The sequence below is a fragment of the Cotesia typhae genome, unplaced genomic scaffold (assembly GCF_013202065.1).
Source record: "Cotesia typhae breed Kobodo isofemale line unplaced genomic scaffold, CoteBio_Ctyphae contig_5, whole genome shotgun sequence".
Lineage (NCBI taxonomy): Eukaryota > Metazoa > Arthropoda > Insecta > Hymenoptera > Braconidae > Cotesia > Cotesia typhae.
In genome coordinates, this window is record NW_027423757.1 from 4,687,250 (window position 1) to 4,708,164 (window position 20,915).

A 20,915-nucleotide genomic window follows, 5' to 3' on the forward strand; every position below is an offset into this window, starting at 1 on the left:
TTAAATCCAATAAAACTTTCCGCAAAGTGAGTCGAGGGGCAAAGAGTTTTCGTTATAGAGACTAAGGAATGAATTTAAATGAAAGAGGGATATGATGAGGCTTGGATTTAAAGCTAAATATACATTATTCTACACGTAGCGCTGAATACATACAAATATACACAGATGGATTATATTAAATATATGTATATGATGGAGAAAGGAGGCGCGGTTTTGTGGTTACTTCGGAAACGTTTCGTGGTGGTAAGTTGGAAGGAGGTGTTCGCTATGATGGAGACGAAGCACGCTACACGGTTTAAACTTTTGACAGAAAAGCGAGTAAAATGGACAAGCCCTTGAGATATAACTACAGTCATACTTCAGCTTACATTGTTTTTTAATGTGTTTATAAATATGTAATATGTATATACATATATGCACTGTGTTGCTGAGCCTCGTAATTACTTTATTAGACATTTTTTCATGCGGAATATAATTAATAGGGAAAAAATTTCCCTAGAGACATTTTGTGAATTAATTATTTAATTTGAAGTTTAAAATAAAAAATTATGATACCTTTCATGAAAAAATTTTCTGACATGACCTGATTTGTCTTGTTCTGAATAATTTTCATATCAGACAATTTTTTTCATGAGCTATTATATCAAGTTACGATGGTTATAAAATATCCAGATATGTGTACAAATTTTAACAACTCACCTATAAATGTGTAATGTAATTTTCCTTGGTATCATATAGCAAAAGAAGTAAACTTCTTCAATTCACACTAAACTGACCTAGCTAAATTTTCTGGAGACAATTCTCCAAAAAATTTGTTACATCGTATAAACTGACAATATATAAGATAATTTAATATCCTATACTTATATATATATATATATATATATATATATATATATATATATATATATATATATATATATATATATATATATATATATATATATATATATATTATATGTGTCAAAAAAATCGAATAATTTATTTTTGACTTTATACTCTGAAAAATAGGTTCGTAGACACCTAAAAGAATTCTCTCCAAGTATAAGCTCTTAATTATAACGGGAAGGTCCTCCGCTTTGCGGGTTTCTATTTTTTTCGAATAATCAGATAAAAAAATTTATATCTCGCTTCCAACTGCTTGGAAAAATATTCCGTGGCATAGATTTTGTGAGAAATTGAATGCTTTACAAAAAAGGTCTTTTATGACTTTTTCAAAAACTCAACCGATTAAAAGATATTCATAGTTGAAGTTTGGCTATTTTAAGGAAAATATTCGTTTTTATTTATATGTCATTCACTTCAAATTAAACTAATCATTGGCTATATGTCGAAAAAAATGCTCTAATTTCTTGTTTTAATGCAATCAAACAAGCTCAAGACTGGAAACAATATTAAAAAAATTGTTTATAACATTTCTTTATCGATCGAAACTCAAATTTATGTAAATTTTCCTGAAACTCATAGTTTAAATTAAAATTTATCGAATTATTGATCAAAAACTGGAAATATTGATATTCGTTAATGTTTGACGATGAATATCTCGTAACGGCTTCACTTAATCAAAAATCATAAGAGACCATTTTTGTAGAGCAGTAAATTTCCTACAAAATCATGAGTTCCGCAATCCGAAATAATTTTTTTCATCGACTTATAAAATTCATAATAAAAACGAATATTTTCCTTAAAATAGCCAAACTTCAACTATGAATATCTTTTAATCGGTTGAGTTTTTGAAAAAGTCATAAGAGACCTTTTTTGTAAAGCATTCAATTTCTCACAAAATCTATGCCACGGAATATTTTTCCAAGCAGTTGGAAGCGAGATATAAATTTTTTTATCTGATTATTCGAAAAAAATAGAAACCCGCAAAGCGGAGGACCTTCCCGTTATAATTAAGAGCTTATACTTGGAGAGAATTCTTTTTAGGTGTCTACGAACCTATTTTTCAGAGTATAAAATCAAAAATAAATTATTCGATTTTTTTGACCCACCCTAATATATATACACAAATAAAGTTATAAAATTTTTCCAACAAAACGGTAAGTATAAACGTGTTATGACAGAAAACATTCTATAAAAATAAATAAATATCGTGCTCTGGCATTCATTCAGTTAGCTACAAATGGAGGTTGGGCAAACACAAAGTAATTTAATTTTTACCACTTCACTCGAGCAAATTTTATGTTATTCTAGCCTTTTTTATGGGTAGCGAGTTTTAAAGTTTTCCTTTTATTTTATATTTCTATCCGTTTATTCATTTAAATATTTTTAAAAGTTAGATTATATTTTAGCGTTTTATTGAAAAGTGTAAAGTATATGTCACAGGGACAAAGGTTCTATTCGTGATATAATGGAAATATATTCAAAGCCTGGTAAATTTTTACGAAAAAATATAAACTTTTGAGTTTCATCCCTAAGACACATAATGTGTTTTATTTATTTATTTTCCAAAATGTACGTAAACTTCGACGTATGTGTGACGCAGGCCTAAAATGGAGACAAAATTAGAAGCGTAAAAAAAAATGCTAAAATTGTAAATTCATGACGGGGTGGGTGGACAGTTTATATTCAGGAATTTAGAAAGGAAAATAGATGAAAAGAGGGTCCGGCGAAATCCATCAGACTATATCTCAGCTTTTATCTTTACGAGCACTCTTATCAGCTTCATGATCATATACGACATTATGGTAAAGCCCAAAAAGAGTCATGCGACGTGACTGACATCAATATTTGAAAATCTCAAGTTAAACCTGCCGGTCAACTTAAATGAGCTTTTTTTTTGTTATTTTGTCTTTTTCTTTTTGCTCAACGATTGAAAAAAAAAAAAAAAAAAAAAAACGAACAAATGGCGCTGAAAAATTTATCAGCATAAATGATTCTACAAAAAAATGAGTAATACCATGCAATCTCTGTTAAAAAAATTTCTGTAAATTTTTCGTTGGATATTTTTTATACTTGAACATATATTTTTGATTTAAATTAATTTCATAAGGAGGATACTTGAATTAATAAACCGAGATATTTTTCTTCCGTTTTATTTAGTTGTATAAAAAAAAATAAATATATATTTTCATTTTCATGGACTAAAATAAAACGTAAGACGTGACTTGGTTTTATGTTACACCAAGTTATACTTTCATATGGATGCACTCGACGTCTGAACTGACGAGGAAAAAAAGAGCCAAGGAAAGAAAAAGAAGCATAGTAAGTAATGTTTGTAAAAAAATACCAATAAAAAAAAATAAATACCGCAGAGGCAACGGAAAGTGACGGGAGAAGAAAATTTAAATAAAAGAGAAAACTTAAACTAAGACGGATAGCAAAACAGTTTCAGTGTTGGGTGATGGAAGCTCGAGATGTACGGTTATTATCCCTCGTGATGAGCTGCGTGTACGTAAAAATTTAGTGGGTGAAAAGGGATGTAAGACGGCAGCTAGTGAGACGACGATAAAGGAGGAATGCATCCGACGTCAGGCATGTCCGATGTTTGGGAAGTTTGAGTGAAACGCGTTTAATACCCGGTGCTTTTAACGTGCACGAAGAGCTCGAGTTTCTGTGCCGTATCATATGATGGTAAATGTATATATGAAGATGGTACACACAGAGCGAACACGAATGTGCTTTGATACCTTTCATCATGCATCACATACACACGATTAATGCTAGTAATGACGCAATTGCATTCAAGCTTCAAGGATGTTGTTTTACCAAGAATGCTTCTGATACATTTGCTTATAATTTAATAGATCTAGTAATTAGATATGGTTCATTAGAATTAAAGTACTTTCCATGTCAATTTCAATTAAAATTAATAAAGTCCTTTCTGTAACTTCGATTAGTTCGCAAATTTGTCGTCGGTTTACATAAATTTCAGTAGAATGGGAAATAGTAATTAACGTTTGCTAAAAAATTTTCTGATGTCGCCGGTTGTGTCCATATCAGGCCATATCTGGTTTGACATCTTAATATGCTTATATATTATTTCTAAACCAGTGTTAATGTTGAAAATTTCCGAGAGAGGGCACATGATCGCTGAATTGTTTCCTTATACGAAATCTAAGTTTTGAGATAAAATAAAATAACTATTTTTCATACAAACGCTGAAATAATGACATCAAGCGGGGCATTATCAACTAATAGTATTCAATCACATGGATAAATTTTTTTGTGAAAAATTAAACTGTTGTACAAATGAAAACTATTCATGAATATTATAGATGAATTAAATAAATTAAAAAAAAATTTTTTTTTACTGATATTGTTGCATAAGTATTTTCGATTATACAGAGAGATATTTTTGAAATGAAATATCTCCGAATACCAATGATTTAAAATAATATAAAATAAATATTAGATAAAGAAAAGTAATTTCTTGAGTCGGTATAAGATAAATACCATAAGTTATCTGTTACAATATTCCTTTCCAGCTTTGGAAAATAAAAGTATTTCAAGTACTTACAAAATATTTGTACTTATTTTATATTTAAATCTTTATTTAAGATATTTCTTAAAAGTAAAGTATGCTTCTAATAAAATATTAGCAATTTCTTGATAAATTTATTGAAATGTTTTCGTTCATTGATTGAACTCGTTATATTTTACCGATGTTTTCATGCGTAATGTTTAAAAAACTAACTAGAATATATATTATAACATAACAGTAAGACGAAAAGAGAAATAACATACTTTATGCTATAAAACAGCTCAGTTGAAATAAAAGTCTCGGTAAATTCGATATTATAAAATTGAAATTCTCCTGGCTCGCAAAGTAATTTTCAGTTCGATGTTCTACATTATTTTCCTTTTCCGGCAGTACAGCCAAGATTTTAAAACTTAACTGTCGTTCGCTTTTCAATATCTTTAAATTTTCACGCGTTTACTGACGTAGAAAATAATTTCGACCGCCAAGTAATATAAAATACATCTACTGCAGACTTCAGAGTAATATTAAATTTAAACAGTAATAAAAACGGAGTCAGGAAATCTTAAATGAAACAGTTATAAAAAGCGTAAAAGTAAAAGGCAAAAAAATGAAAGAGAAAAACGACATTAATATAAAATAAAACGGGGTACTTAATTACTCGATTTAATTTTGGTAGTATCTAGTATTATAAAGTTGGTTTAATATTTTATTAGCATTATAAAACCCTGGAGACTCGTGACAATTTAATTCGTACGGCAATAAACTTCCGGAGTATCAATGAAGTCGCCGGAATACGAGGAGCCATATGCAGGATCGCGGTCTCTAAAGCTCACTCGTGTGGCTTCCCGACACTGTCTGACCAGAGGATTATCGGCTTACCTGCGGCTACTGCCTGCTAGTTGGATTATTTCCACGCGCGAGCAACTGATCGGGGTAAATTTGAACGACAATGCAATAAAACTGCAAGTAAACTATACTTTCATACAAACCCAACGACACCAACTAAACTGCAACTGTTTAGTTCATTTATTTCACTTATGCTTACATGTGTTTCGATTACATTTTCCTTTCTTTCTTTCAACTCGTTTCATTTCACCATCTAGCTGCGTAGAAACAGAATAATAATAATCCAAATTATCCTGCATCTACTTATTGCATATGGTAACCGTGGTCTTGTTATAAAGGGGATGATTCCCATGCTAAATACACCTAATTACTATTCCGATTAAACTGATGTATCATACGATAATCTCTTACGCGCAAAACGATAAACATTGAAGTTGGAATTATTAATTATTATAGTTTAACTTTTTTAATATAATTTTTTCTATATAATTATTGAATAGTAACATTTGAATAATAAACATCATAAAGTAACTGTTAAAATCAGGATTTAACTGTTTGAAACAGCATTTATCATAAATTGATAAATGCTATTTATTATAAATCCATTATTATTATTATTTTATTTATTATGCTAATTCCAACCAGTAAATGCAATTTCACTGGTAAATCAGTCAAGTTCACTGGTTGAATCAGTGAACAGAATATCTGCGCGTATGTACGCTGTTATGTCCACTGGTTAAATCAGTGGAAATCCACTGATTTCTTTTAATATTAAGAGAGTACGCATTATAACCGCATATTCAATGATTATTATCAGTTGTGCACTTTTGTATTTTCTAGAAATAAATTATCTCTTGAATAATAACTTGGATTATTTTAATCACAAAAATCTATTCAACTGTAGATAATACAGCGGCCACAGATTACTGTATGAGTAAATAAGCTAACTATTTGCTGGAATAAAGAGTATTTCTTTTAATAAGCCCATCGACCTTTTGTTCCTTATCATAATCTGACGAGAATAACCCTTGGGAGATTTAGCTTAGTCTGATGACGGTAAAACCGTTGTTCTATATACGCTTGAGTTAACGTACAAGGGAGCAAGCGAGTGGACAAACAAGCTGATGAAAATGGGAGAAAAACAAGAACACGAGTGTAGTAAGAAGACAATCCAAAAGAGAATGATAAGGATAACAGCAATCGAGTTTGCTTGTGTTGCCTACAATCTACAACCAAGCTGCGTGATACAGGCGAGATTACGCGAAAAGCGCATTTTATTCCCCCAGCTCCACCTCACCTTTTACTTCCCGGCTACATAACGCCATTAACGTTAACTCAATGACCTACAACGCAACCTCCTGATAACATTGCGGTCACGATGAAGTTCATTTTTAAATGATGAATATAATCGCGGATGTGGAAAATTGTCTAGGAAAATTAGTTATTTTTTTTTAAACTCCATTTTACCTTCTGAGGACTCACTAGTACATAATTTTATAATCTTTGTGATTAATAACTGCCCTAAAAATAACGCTTCATTGAGATTAAGTACTGTTTATCGGAAGTTGAATAAAATACCATAACACAGAACTTGGTTGAAGGATGATTTTTATACGAAATATTTTTTTAATTGTTTTAAATAATAACAAATTTTAAATTTACATCATATGATGTGATTAACTTGCTTGTAGAATCATAAAAATTTATGTAGCAACATTAATTCTGAATTTATAGCTCTCAATCGAATGTTAAAAAATTCGGAAAACGGTTAACCCTGATGATGGCCATTCTTGCATCTTCCCGCTAAATTCATACCTAGACGCTTAAAATTGCACTGATGATGTTTTTGAGCTCTTCAAATTCAAAAATACAATTTATGTGTTATTTTGAGCTCTCTGAGCTCAACGAAATAGCTTTTCGAGCTCAAAAGTCTGATAGAAGTTTCACAGAACACTATTTTTTGAATTTTCACTTAACAGAGAAAGTACTTCTTGATGATCAATTAGTCGATTAAATATACTCGGTAATTTAAACATTATCGATATTTTGAAAACAATTTTAAAACCAATTAATATCCATTGAATAATTTACCAATATTCAAATTAACAACCTCACAATGAACTCTTAATTACTAGTTCATTTATTGTTACATGATGCATTTATTGTTAGATGATACATTGTCTAGATGTAAACACTTGAAACATAAATTAAACTAAAATTAATTCAATGAATCATGCTTTTAAATAACATCAAATAATTAGAACGTTTGAACAATTAATTTTCTTTAACTGCAGGTTTATTATTTTAACATAAAAAATTACTGCATGTGTTGAAATAATATCTCTTCGTCATTTTCATAAATATTAAACAATATAACAAGCAAAATTGTAACTTCTATTTTGTGGAAAAGCGTCACTTTGAGTCTTTTAAATTTCTCACGCTTCAACGAGGTTGTACTTTATGTACTGAAATGAAAACTTAAGATAATGATTCTCTTTGTTATTAAAAAACAAAAAATGCTATTTATTAAAATATTATACCTTACTATATTGCCGAGTAAACGTCTTTGAAGAAGAAATTCCACAGCGAATACTTGGAATCAAATTATGCTATTTCATACAATGCTGTGTATGATAGTAAAGACAGTAAAATGAAAAGCTCGCACACTTAGCCAGTGGTACCTTTTTTAATATTATTTCTTCAGTATCCTCATATGATACCATTTAACCTTTAGATCTGTTATTGCTTTTTTAAAACTAGACTAAAAAGCGAACATTTCTAATGTAATTTACTTTAAATTATTTCTATTTAAATTTTAGTTATAGTATTATTTTGAAATTGATCGACAGTAAATGGATTCTGAATAAACAATTTTATTTTATTTTCAGGACCGCCGATCCAAGTGACAGCAGTTCTTGATGGCACGGCTAAATTACCTTGTGACATCCGTCCGCCTCATCCTAACGACTCGGCTCTTTTGGTTGTGTGGTACAAAGCACCCGATCGTTCGTCTGAGATTACACCGATTTACAGGTAACAAAATTTTTTTCAACTTTTACAATTACTTCAAGTAAATCAATCAGAAATTTATCAACGGATTCTTAAAAATTTAATAGAATACATTTTCAATTAAAATATAAAAATGAATTATTATTAATTATTGTTTTACTAATTATTATACGGAACAAAAAACAATTTCTGAACAAAAAACGGAAAAATTGCCATTTATAGTACAATTTATAAAAATTACATTTTCAAAATGTAAAATTACATTCGATACTTTTTTTTAGTTTTTCGATCAAAACTTTTTTTATTAATGCAAAAACTGTAATTTTTCAGTACCATTTTTTCCTTATTCTATTATATTTTGTTTTATTACTATTGTATCAAATAGTTGTACAATTTATTTATTACGGCCGCAAAAAGTTTCGACTTTATGACCAATAACATAATGAATAAGTTTCCAAAAGTGCAATGAAGATATCAAACAATTAATTAATGATCATATATGACGTTACAAGTGTACAACATAAATGAGGGCGTAATTGCGTGACGGGTTTTGAGAAACAGAGGTAGTAATAATTCTCGGATTTCATGTAGTTACACAGTTGTGAGTAAATAATAGTGGTCGTGAAATTTGAGAAGCTGCAAACCACGATATTAGATATAAAAGCAACAATACTAGTTGCTATTTTAATAACAATAATAACAATAATAATAATAATAATAATAATAATAATAAATATCAGGATCTCCTGTTTGAAATTGGCAAACTCTACCCAGGTTACCGTGTCAAGCTCGTCGTTTTGGTTGTCGGCGTCCTTGGAGGGATGAAACAGTCTTTTGTGTCTTCACTTGCGAAGATACCGGCTTGCAGTTCAGCAGCCGTGTCTCTAGCAGTGCGGATGCAAAAGGCTGTCATTTTGGGATCCCTGCGTCTACTTAGGCAAATGAATTTGGCCTGCTGCACTCACTAACCGCCTTGTTGTGCGGAGTGGTGCAGCAGTAATGGATGGCGCTCAGGCTGGGCCCTCGGAGAGTCGGACTCCGGGGAAAACCCCCCTGAGCAATTAATAACAAATAATAATAATAATAATAATAATAATAATAATAATAATAATAATAATAATAATATGCACATATTTGTCATAATACCAAACCTATTTCAACAGATCATAAACAAGGTAATTTGAGGTAGTCAATAACTATTCTCTGGGGCTAACTCTGCTATATACTAAAGGAAATGACAATCAGAGTGTCCCTTCCGGATGTTTCTTCAGGCATCTACATCTCCATCTTATATATCTATGTGTACCCTTTGACTATACAAGGAAGAACAAACCACCACTTGTACGAAATAACCATCTCCACAGAAACTAATCTATAAAGTGTTCAATGTTAACGTATATTGAATAATCGCAGCACTCAAGTTTCAGTAGAGCTTATTGGATAAGGATACGAAAGTTTATAGTATACGAGAAGAGAACAGTTAACAAGTTTACGTAATCAATGTTTCATGGGCAGGCGATTGATGTCCTCCAATTTTCAATAAAAAAACAATCAAAATTTTTCAGATCTTTCTAAATTTAAAAAAATCAAAGCGAAGGCTTTGGATGAAAAATTATTACTTGGAATTATTTAATTAACTTTATGAAAATTTTCCCGGTGGTACAGAGTTTGGCTGTTAAAAGTTTATTAAAGAAGTAACAAAGCAACTTTTAACTTAATAGAGCTTCGACAGAACAATATCTCGCGTCAATAATCTATGCGTAGCAAGCCAGTAATACTGTTTGGTGGTGAATTAGTGAGTTTCTTTATCGCTATGAGCTTGTCTATATTCCGTCGAGCATAAAGGAAGTAAAGACGAGGTTAATCCGGTAATTTCTCGCCGTATGCCACGACCTTCCGCTGCACGGAAAGTCGCCGGATGTGATAGCGTTCTGAAAACAGCCGCCCGTTTATCCTTTACTCTTTCCTTCTAACTTTTCCCCAGTTCTGCAGTTCCGCCGTCCTCGACTGTCCTTCTCGTATTTTACTCAACTCTATAATATAAACCCCTTTACATATTTGTTGCATACAAATAACCCAGTAAAACAATCCTAACATGTTTATCCACCCGAATAAATTAACATCTGAATTAGAATCAAAACAAGATGTTAGTTCTCTATTTCACCTGACCGATCTTCCACTGCTGGTAGGTACACACAGAAAATTATATAATAATATTTACCGTGCCAGTAAAATAACTGATTTTAAATTATTACCGGAAGAGCTTTTAAGTTAATTTTATCATTTTTTTTTAAATTATGAATTTTTTAGAAATTTTATTTTATTCATTTGGAAAATAGTAAATTGTTGAGATGAAATGTTTATGTTTTTAATAACTGTATCTTATGTAATCATATTTTACGTAATTTCTCTGACAATATGAAAGGATCAAAAACGATTTCTTTAATATTGAACAGTTATCAGTCAACATTCAAACGGCTTTAAAACTTCAAAAATCGGTTGCTTTTAATTATGATTAGTTTTTAGATTATTTCAGTAAATTTTAAAATTATTTAAGCTTATTAATTTTTCTTTAAGGATGCAATCCATATAAAAGACAGCTCAGTCCAATTCACCGAAAAATTTTTAAAATTCATAAAATTTTATCTCTAAATTAACCTATGAAAAATGTACATTCATTTTAACTCTATTTCTCATCCTGATAAAATATTTCTGCATACTAAAATTCTATACTTTTCTGTAAATTTTACATAAATAGTTTTCTGTAAATTTCACAGAGCGAATTTTTTTGTGTTTGAAATTAATTAAATTTAAAAAAAAAAAAAATTAAAAAATGACAAGTTAAAAAAAAATTATTTTCCCAAATCAAAATGATAAGTTAATTACTAAAAATTGATAAACTTCCTAGAGTGATATATAATGTTTCATGAGTCATGGCTATAAAATCCACCACACCAACTATTCCCAAAAACTTAAGAGAAAGTTAAGGCAGTAAATAATTCCATTACAGTGCAGCAGTTACCAACACTCGAGGTAACCTTCTTCTTAATTTTCATCTTCTTGATAATGTATCTCAACATCCTTCATTCTCGTTTTGCATCAGCGACTATACAGTACTTATTGTTGCTCTCAACTGGCGTAGTACCCGTACTTTGGCCCACTAGAGATATATATTGCGGCTGAGAGTCATGAATATTCACAAACTATCTCCGGGAAATCGGACCACTAAAACAATAAAAACTTGTAGATTTAAGCTAACGTGGATTATGCACATCCGTTTTACTCATGTGTGCTTCTAAATGTTTGAGTTTTTATCCACCTTTTTTATTGTTATTGCTATTATTTTTGCACTTGTTCTTTTCTCCCACTTTCGTTATTTATGCACACAAATAACAGAGCGAGCAGCCACTACTGTAGATAGATACACGGTTGGAAGAGTTTCGTTGACCATTCCGCTGATTCAAATCCACTTTTACTCACGGTATTATCATCATCGCGTGCACAATCCAATGTGTAATGAATCCGCGGCAAAGTACTCGTAAAACTTTTCCACAATCTCTTGACGCGCTGATATAATTAATTAGATTGCCAGCGAGGCGTTGTTATATAATACGATTAAATTAATCATCCTTCACTTTAATCATTATTATTTTCATCAACGTCAATATCCTTTTCGTACAACTTTGTCGAGCTGCATTTCACAACTTCAACTACTTTTTTATTAACTTATTCTAAAAAAAATTTCAACTAATAATTTTTTTAAATAATTTTCAATCTCCCTCTTCTGTAAATTATTTTCGCAACCCACTTGTTAATGAACTAATTTTTTTATCCAATTAAAAAACAAAATAAAGCTGACATAAATCATAATATAAACACTTACAAGATATTAAATAAATTATCCGTGTTCTAATTACTTGAAAAAACTGCTCAGAAGTCGGCTGCAGATGAGTCAACAGCTCTAGACCAGACTCAGCAGTAACACCGTAGCCGTAAACCAGTAAAAAAAAAAAAAACGAAAAATAAAATAAAGAAACAGAAAAAGTAAAATAATAAAAAAGAAACCGCTGGAAAGGAAAAAATACAGTCTAGTTCTTTCAGTTAATTCCTCCCCATTCTGAATAAATAAAACTTGTTCAACACCTAGACATTGTTTCCATAAAACAAAAATACTGTATGTTGTCATTACTTCTTTTAATACTTCATATTATCAAATTTATCTACTTAACTTGTTATTATATTGTAAAACATCAGAAGTAAATATGGATTTTAATTTAAGCAATTTAAAAAATTCATTTTACATTTGTTTGTAGATATTTATCATATTTTTCCGATAAATTTGACTTTTTTAAAACGTTAAACTTAATTTTCACAAAAATTATTTTGTTTTAAAAACTCGTTGATGAATCCTAGCATAAAAAGTAAAAATTAATAAATTATTAGAATTGCTAAATTATGAAATTAACTTTTGTATGGCAATATTTAGGATTGCTTCACAAATAAATTATAATAGAACACAGACAAAAAAATTTACTTGAATCAAAAGAAAAATTCTTGAATCAAAAAAATAATTTTGAAGAGTTTTATTATCTTGAATCAAGACGAAAAATAATTGAATCTAGTGAAATTTACTTAAACCAAGAAAAATTTCTTAGTTTAAGAATTTTTCTACTCAAATCAAGAAGAAAGTTCATCAAAATTATTTACTTGATTCAAGTTAATTTTTTTTTCTGTGAAAGAATTTATTAAAAAAACGCTACTTGTAGAAATTAAAGAAAAATATTGATGCAATTTTTCTTTAAACATGAAAATTCAAAAAATAAATAGTCTTTAGTGGAGCAAATCCAATTTCAATGGGATTAAATCAAGTAGATATCAAATACTGTCATTTATTTTGATACTATAATTCTAAATTATCTCAATCGCAATGTTTGTTGTTTTTGTATTATATATTAGATGTAACTGTAACATGTACAACATACAGTAACAAAAATAAATAACATCTTTCTTCGCAAGATCGGTAGTACAGTAGCAATGTAATATAATGACAATGACTGCTGGCGGGATTTGAGAAAGCACTAGATACCAAGTATATAGCCATTGCTGTAGCCAGATAATCCCTTCTTGCTCTTTGCCTGATGTTCTGGTTATAATGAGTGCAATGCGTCTTCATTTAACCGCCGTGTTTCGTGGTAACATCCGGGACACTGGTCCGCCGGATACAATACTGAACTAGTGTACCATACTATCTCCCTAACATACATACACCATATAGATAAATACGACTGTATGCATTTATATACATTTATAGATACACACAAATATATAGGATCTTACTTTTCCGAGGTAATGTTCTAAGGATGCACCAGTATCCTCTCTCTAACCATAGAGTTTCCATTCTCCGAGAACGGGTATATCTATAAACCCTTGGATAGTGTAGTACAGTAGTCAGCGGGTGGTTGGTTCGCTCCCGGTACCGGTGGTTCGTGGTCGTAACTGCACTCAAGTGAGGATAATGCTCTTTCTTATTGTCGTAGCAACACCCCATTCCTACCTCCTAACGATTTTACTATTTTTACCAGCAGACATTTAATAAAAAGAAAAAAAGGTTTTTTAAATTAGAGACCTGTAATTCTATCAGTAATTTAAGTTGAATGCAAGATACTATCTCCGTATAAAAATTTTCTGATACGGTCTGATATAGATTTATCTGATAGTATGTGGTCGTATCAGGCTACATAAGCGAATCAAAATAAATTTTTTAATTTTTTTTCTTAATTCAGTAATGTCATTTACACGACAATGCAATTTCTATAAAATTACCGAGGGTGTCAAAATAAAAAATAAATACAACCAGATTAAATTTTTGGTGTGGTTGAATTAGGCCTTATCAGCAAATTTTTCACGACTTTACAAAAAAAAAAAAAAAAATATTTTGATTTGAGCTTTAACGAAAAGGTCAATGACTTTTTATACTATACATGAACATTAATTCATGATAAATTATTCTTGTGCTCGCTCGAGGTTATTTATGATTATGAAAATGAATATGATTATGATTGTATGTTGTATTTTCGGGGTAATAATAGTATTTAAAAACAAAAAAAGAACAGGTTACCGACCACGCGGAGGTTATTGAGCACTGAGATCCGGTCACGTTTTTCTCGTCTCTGTTGTTTATACTTATATAACATATCTTGGTAATAATAATAAAATAACATATGTATTATTGTAATAACTCAATGTGAAACTAAATGCCGTGTCATCAGTTACTGCACATCATGACTCCATTATACCTCGAGTAATGATACCATCGTACGGATAATTATCAATTTACCGTGCACTGAGTAATGTATACAGGTAGTGTTCATTGCCAAGTATAGTTTACCATATGATATGGTATCATGTCTTCAACGTTGTATATAATACTGTATGTGTCCGTATACGTAGAGGCTGTGAAGCAGATCGAAAAAAAGCCAAACATCGATGATGTGTAAAGATATTGTATGAGAAGATAAAGTACGAGTAGGAGATGTAAAAAATTCAGAGTTGCAACAGGAACTAAAAATTACGACCAGAAGTGAAGATACAACCCGGAGTTTAAGTAGCAACTTCCTAAAGCAGTAGCTTTAGCTCGAAATTTCAAGGATAAACATACATCAATAAAATTTAGGTTTATGCGAAAAAATACAACTCGTACATTGATCGCACGTACTAAAGAGTTAATTGGAGCGCAAAGAGATGAATTTCCGTTTGCAGGGTTTAGAGTAGTCTGGGTCATCGAATTTACTGCCCTGTAAATTTCGATACCTTTTTTTCAATTTTAAAAGAATAAAAAATAAAAAAAAAATACATGTATACGTCCAAAGAGTTCCGCGTGTGATTTTAAATCGAAGAGCTCGGAAGTGATGTTAGAGCTGGGAAAAATGTAAAGTGAAAGAGGTTGAGGCAGAGGCGGAGGTACAGAAGAAATAGGTTGAGAGATGAACGAAGCGGATGCACCGAATTCGTTTCTGGATTCCCGTCGCTACACTAGGACAATCGTTGATCCTAGATACACACGATTCAGCGAGCCGAATCAAAGGAAACGGAAACCAACCCTTTCGGCAACCCGCATTCATCTGCTCGTTCGTTCGTTGGTTCGTTTCACGATTTTCTTTTCGTTTTATTGGATATTGCCAGACCACACACACATGTAATCTACCTCCACTCCGGATCTACTCGCTTTCATCTCATCTCATTTCGTAATTTCCTTTTCACTGGTTCTCTTTGTCTTCACTCAAGCTTTATCTATATTTGAATGTCATCGACCACTTTTTGTTTATTACGGCTATTAATGTGTTCTACAAATCTCTAGACTTTGACCTACTGACTTTGAATATAAGAGCACTATATGGTTCATGAGTATAAATGTAGGATTATGACGGCCAATGTTTGAGTAGAACAATGGATTATTCATTTTACTGTTTTAGAACACGAAAAAAAGCTCTATTAAAATTGAAAAAAAAATCTGCTAAATTTACAGTTTTACTTCTGTCAAGACATAACTGTCGTATTTATATCGTTATAAATTTGATTTTTACACTATATAAATTGTCGACTAGAAAATGTAAATTTTATACAGCAAATAATGTAAATTTAGCATATGGAAAAAATGTAACTTTAGCTTGAGAAAATTTGTAAATTTTACATTGGAAAAATTCATAAAGATGGATAAAATTCCTGTAAATTTAACATTTGTATTTTGTAAATATATCATTATTTAGTAGCGTAATTTTTACATATTTAAACCTGTAAATTTGACAAGTATTTTTTTTAAATGTAACAAAAAAAAACCGTTAATTTATTTTTAGTTGATATTTTTGTTTAAGTTATAGTGGATCAAAATTATAGTTTAAATTTTAATTGGAACAATTTAATGAATTATAATGAAAATAATTTTTTTTTATCCAACTAGTCCTTTCAAATGAATGAATGACAAGAAATTAACAATAAAGTCGATCATAAAAATCCAATTTATACTGAAGTTTAGAGGTTCATTGAAGACATTGATAGATAAGTGACAATTATAACCATTCAAACCATTTAAAATGATATTGACGTTTTTAACTACTAACATGGTTGAATCTAAAAGTTTGTCAGCTTGTCAATTTCATCATCAAACTTGAAAAAAATTATTTTTCACGGTAACATTTAGCTTGTTATCATTATTATCAATTACACCGTTCTAGAGTCTCACAAATTTATTTCAAAGATGAATCAACTTCATTTTTCAAAATTATATAAACTCAAATTTGTAATACTTTGATGGTGTAAATGTTTTTTAGCTTAAGTTGATAGTGATTTTTTATATCCAGGATAACTCTTAAGCTTCTTTATAGAAGTTTCTTCAGATTTTACCAAAGTTAACTTCATTTTTATCTACAGAAATTCTTTCTAGGTCAATTCAATTCTGAATAACCTTAAAGTAAATAGCTTCCGTTATTTAAGTTGATTTAGGTTTGATGTTATTTTATCAGCCACCATAATTTAAATGCCAGTGTATTTAATTTACTCCAACTCGATATTTTGACTATAAATTTTAATGATTAGTTGATCTAGTATCTATTCGATAATATTATAAAAAGAGACGGTGTTTTATTGAAGTATAAATAAAATATAAAAGCCAGAAAGAAAACAGCAATGCGGCATAAATGTTAAAGAAGAGATGTTTTATATCGATTTTTTATTTTCGATGCCTATAAATGATCGAGGTATTATCGAGAGAGAATTTCAATTGACCTCTATTACCACTTGATTAGCCTCATTTGCCAGCTCTATTTCGAATCTGTTCGACCTCTATTCTCAATTGCACGTTCACATGTAGAGTGTGTGGAAGTGTTTGGGATTTTGTCGAACTTCCAAGGAAGTTAATCATGAATCCGGGTCTCTAATTCTCACAGGAATATGACATAACTCTCGAACCAGTTTACACCTCTCATAGTCCTATGGGATTACAGTGCGGTAACCTCTAATAAATTTCCCACTTATTAACTCACTGTTGACAAATTTATTCGTTAATTAAATCATTGATCCAACTATTAAACTATTTCTGTAATAATTGTGTTTTAAATAAAAACACTCACAGTGTTGATAAAATTTAATTAAACCACCGGCTTTTTTGGCTCAAATCCTGCTAACCCAATCATTTCGACAAATATTTTTGTATAATATAACAAATAATTCATCCAATATCAAGTTTATTCAAATTCAATATTTAACACGCAAATTTATTATCTAGTATTTAATAATCCAATATGAATTATATCCATAATAATTTAACACCTGAATAATTTAATTTATTTATCATATCATATTTATTGAAAATCAAACGAACTTACCTGTAAGTGATGTTTGATTATAATTATATTAGAGTCTCGTTCGAGATGATTACATTGTAGTACCGTCAGTTCTACTAATACAAGCCACAAATTTTAGATTTTACTGTTTAAAATTTCCCCGGTACTGACTACCGCGCGCTCTGCCGTCACTCTTAATATAGTTTAAAGCTCTAAATTCAAATTAATAAACAAAAATTTTACTTGCCTTTTGGGTGGGATCAATTTTTATCGATTGGGAGGGATGTAATCATTTCGAACGAGACTCTAATATAATTATAATCGAACATCACTTACAGGTAAGTTCGTTTGATTTTCAATTATATTACGAGTCTCGTTCTTCGAGATTACATTGTAGATGTTCAGAGGTTCTATTAACAACTCCAATTTTTTTTTTTTTGTTTATTAAGTCTAACATAAAACTTCATTTCTCTAGACCCTGTCTTCTCCTAGCACTGATGTGACAAACAAGCTTTTTTCCCTGTCTATGGGTCTCTTATAAAATTTCGCGAACACTTTGGATTGCTCCGACCACCCTGCCGTGCTCTTGATGATCGCTAGGTCGACTCCTCTTACTTCAGCTGAAGATGTTGCTGCGTGTCTGGTGCTATGGGCAGTGAACTGCTCATTGACTCCTGCTGCCAATAAACACTGTCGTATCCAGCGACTTATAGATTGTGAAGTTGCACGGTGAAAAAGTTGTTTAAAAGTAATTAAGAGATGATCCGTTTCACCCCTTATTTTTTTTTTGTTCTTTTTATATAGCTCATAAGAATGCTTGCGACGCAAGCGGTTTTTCTGTTAGCAAAAAATGGTAATGTAAAACAGGGCTGTGGAGCCCCCACCCGCGACGTCTTGATCTGGTCCGTGATTCTGATTCTGATGCCAGTCTTGGTTTTGACAATATTACTGATTTTAATCAGTGATAAGGTTTGAACCTTCTGGGCTGTTGCCAGAGCTAGAAGACAAACTAATTTAAATGTAAGCTCTTTTAAACTTAATGACTCAGTTGATCCGAATTTTTCGGCCCACTCCAACAAAACGTCTGAATTCCAAGTATTGTCGTACTTCGACTTAGTGGGTCTTATCTTATAGACGCCTTTAAAAAATCGACAAATGTCCGAATCTTTTCCCAGATCTACATTGCTTATTAGATTTATGGCCGATCGATCAGAATTAAGAGTGCCATATGAAGCTTTCTGATGAAAACGTACAGCCAGGTATTTTAGGATGTTCCTGACACTTACAGCCCAGGGGTCTATCTGCTCCTTCTGACAATATATCCACCAATTTTTCAGACTTGAATTATATTGGTTGATAGTAGACTTAGTTAAAGATGCAATGAAGATTTCAAAAGCTTCCTCTGGTAGTTGCTTTTTCCGGTATGCCTGCCGGATAACTTCCCTGCCACCAGGGAAAGGTGTTTGCTCAGAGGATGCTCTAGTGACCTACAGGGAGATAAAAGTAAGTTAGTTGATGGCAAAAATATTAGTGGTTCTTCAATCAACATTGCTGTAGATACTGGGACCCAAGGTTGTGTAGGCCAGTAGGGAACTACTACAATCCCTTCCGCTCTGTCTAGCCTGATTTTCCGAAGGACTCGCATTACCATCGAGAACGGCGGAAATGCGTAGAAAAAATAGTTTCCCCAATCCATTGTGAACGCGTCTATATAAAAAGCTTCCGGGTCTCTTTTCCAAGAGCAAAATTTTTGTATCTTCGCGTTCACACGCATCGCGAAGAGATCGATTTCCAAATTATTCCACTTTCTTGCTATTTCCCCGAAGAAACTATTACCTAATTCCCATTCTGTATCAATGTTTGACCATCTCGATTTCCTATCTGCATCGGTATTTTCTTTTGAAGGAATATACGACGCGAAAATCCAAAGTTCTCTTTGCTCGCACCACTGCCAGATGTCTCTCGCAAGCCTGTTTAATTCTGGATACTGAACGCCGCCTAGTCTATTAATGTACGCGATCGCCGTGGTATTGTCGATTCTCAACAATATTTCAGCATTTTTGTATTCCTGGGCAAAACATTTTAATCCAAAGAAAGCTGCAATTAACTCTAGATGATTAATGTGCAGCTTCCTCTCTGATTCAGACCAAAACCCTTGCGCGTTCTGTCCATTACAGTGAGCTCCCCAACCCAAGAGGAACGCATCAGAGTATATTTCTGTAACAAACCAAAAAGATCGAATTGGACAGGAAGCTGTGGATAACTTGGTTAACCACCAGGTCAATTCATCTTTTACTGAACAATTTAGTATCATTGTCTGATCAAAATCTTGCTCGCTCATTATCAACGCTAGAAATTTTTCTCTTTCAAGGATTTTTGTATAAAGCATTTCGTACGATACCCCAAGACATGCCGCGACTAAAGTACCTAATAGACCTGCGAATTCTCTAATTTGGCAGTGATTTACCCGCAGAAGTACCTGAATGGTCTCTGTCAGCTTACTCTTTTTATCCACAGTTAGAGATAACGACATATTTGTTGAATTAATTATAAACCCTAGATACTTGCAGCATTTTTGAGGCTCAGTACAGCTTTTTTCTTCGTTAATAATAAACCCTAATCTGGTGAGAATATACCTAGCAGTTTCAACGTTTGTTAGACAGCTTTCCCGAGATTCATCAAGGCACAAAAAATCGTCTATGTATGCTGTTGACGTTAGACCCTTCTCTCTCAACCAGTGTAATACTGGTTTGATCAATTTTGTAAAAACATACGGGCACGTACAGAGCCCAAACGGGAGACAACAGAATTCATAAATTTGGCCCTTCCAACTAAATCTGAGAAATTTCCTGCTTGATTGTTTTACCGACACCAGGAAATATGCGTCTTTGAGATCTAAAGTACACATAAAATAGTCTTTAAAAATTAATTTTACGGCCGATCTCAAGTCTTCGAGCTTAAAATGGGACGTTTTGATAAATTTATTTAGGGTTTTAAGATTTAAAATAAATTTCTTTGACCCATCAGGTTTTGCTACAAGAAAAAAACGCGACAGAAACTGACCTTCTACTGACTTACATTTAACAATAGCTCCTTTCGACAATTTATCAATTTCTCTGTGAATTAAAATTTCATCGTCCACTGGAAATTTAACCTCTTTCGTCCAGCTTAATGCCTGTGGCGGAAGAGTAAGAAAGGGAATTTCGTATCCTCTGATACAGTCTAGGATAAAGCTATCAGTAGTAATATTCATCCACTCTTGGATAAAATTACTGAGACGCCCTGCCACTGTTCTC

The 20,915-nt window shown here is 31.6% G+C and overlaps 1 protein-coding gene across 5 annotated transcripts in view; it reads left to right on the plus strand.

Moving 5' to 3' along the window:
• Window positions 1-20,915, plus strand: part of LOC141530696 (nephrin) — a 194,394-nt gene that overhangs the window by 126,640 nt on the left and 46,839 nt on the right. For all 5 annotated transcript variants that reach the window (XM_074247962.1, XM_074247964.1, XM_074247966.1 and 2 more), the window contains one exon: window positions 8,161-8,305. In XM_074247962.1, the coding sequence (XP_074104063.1) occupies window positions 8,161-8,305 (145 nt within the window). The remainder of the gene's footprint in view (window positions 1-8,160; window positions 8,306-20,915) is intronic.